The sequence below is a fragment of the Neomonachus schauinslandi genome, chromosome 9 (assembly GCF_002201575.2).
Source record: "Neomonachus schauinslandi chromosome 9, ASM220157v2, whole genome shotgun sequence".
Taxonomy (NCBI): Eukaryota; Metazoa; Chordata; class Mammalia; order Carnivora; family Phocidae; genus Neomonachus; species Neomonachus schauinslandi.
Window position 1 is genome coordinate 143,408,556 of NC_058411.1, and position 6,508 is coordinate 143,415,063.

At 57.0% G+C, this 6,508-nt stretch overlaps 2 protein-coding genes across 4 annotated transcripts in view; one reads left to right on the top strand and one right to left on the bottom strand.

Moving 5' to 3' along the window:
* The window catches only part of IDH3A (isocitrate dehydrogenase (NAD(+)) 3 catalytic subunit alpha), a 14,286-nt gene extending 11,529 nt beyond the window's left edge, over nucleotides 1-2,757 (top strand). For both annotated transcript variants that reach the window (XM_021680612.1, XM_021680613.1), the window contains exons 9-11: nucleotides 200-284; nucleotides 700-852; nucleotides 2,106-2,757. In XM_021680612.1, the coding sequence (XP_021536287.1) occupies nucleotides 200-284; nucleotides 700-852; nucleotides 2,106-2,189 (322 nt within the window). In that variant the 3' untranslated portion in view covers nucleotides 2,190-2,757. The remainder of the gene's footprint in view (nucleotides 1-199; nucleotides 285-699; nucleotides 853-2,105) is intronic.
* An 872-nt stretch (nucleotides 2,758-3,629) lies between these two features.
* ACSBG1 (acyl-CoA synthetase bubblegum family member 1) overlaps nucleotides 3,630-6,508 on the bottom strand; it is a 37,050-nt gene continuing 34,171 nt past the window's right edge. For both annotated transcript variants that reach the window (XM_044918458.1, XM_044918459.1), the window contains exons 14-16: nucleotides 6,119-6,258; nucleotides 5,441-5,687; nucleotides 3,630-4,204 (exon numbers count right to left, since the gene is read on the bottom strand). In XM_044918458.1, coding sequence (XP_044774393.1) covers nucleotides 4,122-4,204; nucleotides 5,441-5,687; nucleotides 6,119-6,258 — 470 coding nt within the window. In that variant the 3' untranslated portion in view covers nucleotides 3,630-4,121. The remainder of the gene's footprint in view (nucleotides 4,205-5,440; nucleotides 5,688-6,118; nucleotides 6,259-6,508) is intronic.

Here is a 6,508-nt window from a genome sequence, read left to right on the forward strand (position 1 = left end):
ATGATCCCAGGGTCCTGGGATCGAGCCCCGCATCGGGCTCCCTGCTCAGTGGGGAGCCTGCTTCTCCCTCTGTCTGCCGCTCCCCCTGCTTGTGCTCACTCTCTATCAAATAAATAAATAAAATCTTTAAAAAATAATAAATTCCAAAGTCTGGGTGAGGTGTTTCATTTTTCCCTTTGGAATGTTTTTCTGCCCCCAGTGACCTGTGTGCGGGATTGATTGGAGGTCTTGGTGTGACACCAAGTGGCAACATTGGAGCCAATGGGGTCGCGATCTTCGAGTCGGTAAGGACCTGGGTGACGGGGGAAGCGGCGTTCACGTAGGAATGGCCTGAGGGCCCAGCATGGGGTTATCTGCATGAATATGGTTCAACTGTTGAGTTTTCTCGGGAGTCGAAATAAAATGATCCTTTCTTCAGGTTTTTTTTTTTAATATAAGCTTGGTTTATTCATTCATTTCCCTTTTTTTATTTTGTATCCTTATTATTATGTGTCCTTCCTCAGTTACATCTTATCAGAAGCTGGAAAGGATTGTTAGTCCGTGTTTTTGCACTTTTCCGCCATGGTTTTGGCTCTTGGTTTTTCTGAGGCTTTACTTCCCGACCCCGTGTCTGATGAATGAGGAGACGTGATGGGGCACAGCGTCCCCGGGAGAGGGCTGTTTGTGGTCCCTCTGACCGTGTTCGCGTTCCTCTGGTAGGTTCACGGCACCGCCCCGGACATTGCGGGCAAGGACATGGCCAACCCCACGGCCCTCCTCCTCAGCGCCGTGATGATGCTGCGCCACATGGGGCTTTTCGACCACGCCGCGAGGGTTGAGGCTGCATGCTTTGCCACAATCAAGGACGGAAAGGTATGGGTGGTCGTCTTGCACACATTGCGTCCGGGTGAGGGCAGCAGGCGTCGGCTCCCCGAGCACACGTGGGTGCGATCTATGGAGGAGGAGCCGTGCGTTCCGTCGCGGGGGGCTCGGAAGCGCTGACCCAGAGACACCCGTGTGCTTCGGGAGGAGCCGCGGTTCGGAGGCCAGAGCCGGCGAGGCCTCGGTGTCCTGTTGTTAGTGCACAACCGGGTCCCTGCTCCCCCCAACCCCAGCAAACCCGTGTGGTGCGCGTGATGAAGTCTGCGGAGTCTAACACGCGAGGGGAGCTAAGGTCCAGGCCGCTGGGCTGGGAATCTAGCGGCAGGCCCAGGTCAGATGTGCGGGACGTGCTCCACGTGTGTTGTGAAAGTAAAACACGTTCACAAAAGGAATCATCGTGGCTGATAAACTAAATGTTGGGTGACTTTATGTTCTTCATGCACATCATCTCCGTGAATCTCTACTGCTCTGTGAAGTAGATGCTACGACTAACCCCCTTTGCCAGGTGAGGGAACCGGGCACAGAGAGACTGACTGACTCGTCCAAGGTCCCACAGCTCCTCCGGGGCGGCCGGGGCTCCCAGTCTGGCTCGAACCCAGCTTCGTTGTTCTGAGCACGGGCGGAGAGCGAGGCCGGGCCTCAAAAGCATAGCATCTGTTTGGAGAGAGCGCTGCCTCAAGTCCTCAGTGGCCCTTGGAATTGTCGGGACACAGTGGGACAAGAGAACCAAGTGCCTCGGGGTCCCTTTGGGAGTGAAGGGAGGGCAAGCTGTCGGAGGACCCGGGGGCCGTGTGCGGGAATTTCTCTTCTAAGGAGGAGAGTTGGAGAGCTAGCGGTTCAGGGGTGCTTGGCCGGCCGCCTCAGTGCAGTGGGCCTCCTGGTCTCCAGCTCATGAGTCAGGCCCCACATGATTCAGGTATTACCTTAGATTTGTTTCTCAGCTTCCAGAAGAGGTCAAAGGATGTTTTTTCAACTTTAAAAATTCCCCCAAGGGATTTATGGTTCGTTTAAATGTCCATAATCAATATTAGGGTCTACTGTATGGACAGAGGGAAAATTTTGGAAAGCCTCCCTCCTTGCTTTTGTCTCGAGAGCGCCTTGTCCTCTCCAGCGTGTGGTGCGTGCTAACCGGACCCCGGTCATCCTGGGTGGGGGCCAGACGTGCGCGGGGGCTCGCCGTAAAAACAGCCTGGCTTGGCTCTAGCATGTGGGTGCAGTTTATCTTTGCTTTTCTCTTTTCCCAGAGCTTAACGAAAGATCTAGGAGGCAACGCAAAGTGCTCCGACTTCACGGAGGAGATCTGTCGTCGAGTACGAGATTTGGACTGAGGCTCCTGTGAGTGGCGTCTGCGGGCGTCAGTGTTACCGGCCGCCGCAGGCGCCTCCCGTCGCGCACACGTTTGGTTCGCTTCTTTCCCGACAGTACACTTTTAGACGTGGCCTTTCTGAACAAAATCTGTGCAGAGGCTGCGGGTGACGTCCCTAGGCCTGCTTTCAGAGGACTTTCCCCAAGTGCTTGTTTTATTTATTCTGTGTCTATCCCGTATATGTTTTTTGTAAATTCTAAGTGGACTGTGTCGTTTGCCATGTTAATCATTTTACACTATGGTTAAAACGGTTTTTCCTCAGCTGTAAATACGATACAAAATTAATAAGAGAAAACATAACTTTTTAAAGAAAACCCTGTTTTCCTTGGTTTATGAAAAATGTAATAGAAACAAAATAGATTATTGACATGATAGTAAAGATGATATTCTTATAAAGCTAAACGGGCATAGGAGAGGTTTCCTGGAAAGTTCAGGTCAAAACCAGTGAATGGGGCATATTTCTTAGCAATGGGGGAAGTAGGCAGGTGTGTCCTTCCACGTGAATTACTGAGTATGAATAAAGACTTCAAGAACTATGTGACGAGAGATGTGATTTTTGTTAATAAGACACAGGCAGCATACTGGGGACAAAGACATGGGTTTGTGTGTCCAGTTACTTTGTTACCGGAGATGCCCCGCTGCTGGCGAGACCCTACATGGCCTGGAGGGGGGCTTTTGGCTGGACAGCGGGAGGCGTCTCTGGCGCAGGGCCGGCCGCGCGCGGTCCACTCTGCCTGTAGCCGCCCAGGGCCCCCAGCACCTCAGTTCTGGCTGCAGTAGAGCTGGGGTTGCTGGCTGGCCCGCCCCGTTCCCAGGGCACCGGGTCACTGCCCGCCGTCCCACCTCAGCGGCGCCAGCCAGAGATGAGCCCGCGGCGGGGCCTGGGCTCAGCCGCCGACCGCCCCCAGCACGACCACCCTTTATGTCAGACTCCAAGTCACTATTTTCGGAGACTCCTTTCCTCTGCCCCCCTGCCCGCCGGCGTGGCATTGCGAACCCATGGGTCTTGCAGAGCGCGCCCTGAGCACAGGGGATTCCTTAGCGAGGGTCCCCATCTGGGTGCTTTGTCAGGCTCGGCACCACTCACATCTCACGTGTGTTTGACTTGGTTCAGGCTGCGGCTTTCTCTGCTCTGTTGGATCACGCCAATGATCCGCCCCACTAACAAATTCCAGAACTGACTGAGGCATGTCGGAGGTCACAGGCTGCGTATTCGGGGTGCGGGGCTAGCACAAGCCGCCTGCTTTCACAGCGTGCTCCCCTCAATGCCGTCCTGCGCTGTGTGGGCTCCGGGGCGTGGAGGGTCACGCCCGCGGCGCATCGTCCCGTGGGTTCGATACCCATGACTCCCTGGCCCGCCTGCTCAACTGACAAGAAAAATCAGGTACTTGCTGGCAAGTCTGTTAAACGGTTTAATATTCAAATCACAGTACAAACAGGCAACAGCGGTTTTATTAAGCGTCAGGTCAGTCGGCAAGTGTGAGGTGCCCAGCGCCCAGGGCTGGCACAGCGGGGTGGGCAGCGGCCGTGGGTCCAGAGGAGGTCGGCCTGACCGTGGGCTCTCCTGCGGCGCGCCACGTAACTCTGGCCGTCCCTCTCCGTCCTCCCCTACACGAGCCAGCAGCCCGCCCTTTATGACAAATGAGCTGATCTCATTTGTCACCTGAACAAAAAGCAATGCTTAAAAGTAAAACTATCCACACGTGAAGCTTCTGGGATCGTCAGCGGCTGCTGGTGCCAGACCCGGTAAACGTGGACACCAGTGCCGTGGCCGGATGCGGAGACCTCACAACCTTGCTGGGCATCAGTGTGCCCAGACCGAGGGGGACCCGGAGCCCAGGATGACCTCCAAGAGGCCTGCCATCTTCAGCGGAAACTGGGAGGATGGCCCCGATTACTTCTGCTCTTGGTAAAAGGAGTCGATGATGTCTTTGTACTTGTCCAGAACCGTGAGCCGTTTCACCTTCATTGTGGGACCTGAAGGAGCGATTGGAAGAGGGAGTGAGGCCTGGCTGCTGAGAAGCCCAGGAAGGTGTGTGCTGAGGGTCGCAAAAGACCAGGAGGCACCGCCTTCCTTAGCCTGCACCCGTTTCTGATCCTCCGCGTATTTTCTGTTCTGTCTTCTGGTGAATCGGTGACTCACACGCTCAAACGAACCCACAGAAGTACAGTTTCTGTCTTGGGCTCTCGGATCCTCCCGGGGCAGGCGAGCCGCCTTGCTGGTAGCGCACAGGCAGCATCGGGACAAGGCTCCGGCCAACACGCGCGTCGAGAGCGGGCGACGGCCATCCGGCCGACGTTCCGACTGTGACCTCACGAGACCCCAAGCCAGAACCACCCAGCTAAGCTGCCCTGGATTTCCGACCCACAGAAGTCAAGATAATAAATGCTTACTGTGTCAAGCTGCTAAATTTAGGGGTAATTTGTTACACAACAGTAGCTAACGGGTGAACGGCCCGTGACCGCGCACACGACGTGGAGCGTTACGCTTGGCTTGCCCGACCAGCCGGGGGCAGACCGGGCGCGCCACCTCGTCCGACGCGGTCTCTGGGAGAGGTCTTTCCCAAATCCCTGTTCTTGGCCCTGGTTCTTCCCTCTAAAGCATGGCCGCAAGGGCTCTGATTCAGCTTGGGGGCAGCTCGAGGCCATTTTGCACTAACACACTTGCTGTGTAACTGGAGACTTCAAAGTCACCTCTGGAAGCTGGCCAGAGGCTGTTCCAGAAGCCATTCCCGCCCCCCCCGGCCGCGAACACCCCACCTGCTTCAGCCAAGAGTGACTTCCTCCGTCCAGCTGAGGCTGCACCAGCAGCCTTTCCTGGCTTTGTGGACCATGGTCCAGAAGGGCTTCATTCCTTCACCTGCACGTGAGCTGAGCTCCTAGAGCCAGGGGACTCCAGCCCAAACACTAACAGGGCCTTAGGGTCTGCCTCCTGGTCCCGCTGTGATTGCAGGGGAAAATGGCCCCCCAGTCAGAGCAAAGTTAAAGGTTCTATGTTCAAATTAATAGGCTCCAGCACACATTCAGTGCATGCGTCTGGCTCTCCCCGGGTGCAAGCCCACACACCGGGCAACGTGTCCTCCTGCCAGAAGGAGGGGGCTGTCTGTGGCTTTGTGCTTGCGCTGGGCTTCCTCCCAGGCTCTGCCGTGGCCTCTGCCCTCCCACACGGCCCCTCGAATAGCGAGAACAAACAAGCAAGAAAAAAAACCCTACCCAACTCTCCACCCGAAATGGAGAAGTCCCTCTGGAGAATGGCCCACTTCTGGATGCGGTAGGGTCGGGCAGCTGCGTTCTTGTTGACCCTCTGGATCCCCTGCTCAATGGCCTGATACACGGCCTCGTCCTTGGTGCCCACGATCTCAGACACAGTGGTGGCTTTGCTGCCCACCCTCTGGCAGAAGGCCACAGCTGGTTCAGTTAGGCTGTCCGTCGGCTCGGAGGTGTCTGGGTCCAGCACACACTGAAAAGCCAGAGGTCAGACCAGGCCCGAACCTCACCCCACAAGACACAAGCCCCGGTCTTGGAGGATGTGGGTCACCATGAGCTCTGTTCAGAGACGGCCTGTGGTGGAAAGGCACCTAGCAGCACCTCAGCCAATAAAACCATGGGCTAGAACAGGGACCCCTCCGGCCCCGCCCAGCAGCCTAGGCTCAGAGCATCTGAGCGGGGGGGGGTGAGGGCGGCAACCCGGGGGAGCCGGGCTGAGCTGGACCATAACGGGTCATCACAGCAGCATGTGACCAATTGTGTTTCCTGCCCCTGTTGCAGGTAGCCCACAGGCTATCCCAGAATAAAGTCTCGAGATGTAGATGTGTCCTGGCCGAGCATGGCTTCTGCTTGGGCCAGACCCACAGACCACCCACCCCCCTAGAGCCAGACCCCCTGACACACCTTCAAGGTGAGCAGCATGGACAGGAACTTCCTCTGGTCCCCGATCAGCATGGCATTGCTGACGATGGGCAGCTCCATCTTCACGGCCTCCTCGATGGGCACAGGGGGCACGTTCTCTCCACCGGCTGTGATAAGTAATTCTGGGAGGTGGGGCCAGGCCCCCGGCACAGGTTTGAGTCCAGGTGCCCGGGCTGGACCAGGACCCAAACCTCGGCCCCAGACCCTGGAGGCAGGAGCATCGGGCAGCACTGTGGATACTTGGGGGGTGGCGGGGGCAGTGCCACACCCTCGGAAGCACCGCACACCTGCTGGGGACACACCTGCTGGGGTGGGACACCTGCTGGGGGGGACACCTGCTGGGGGGACACACCTGCTGGGGGGACACACCTG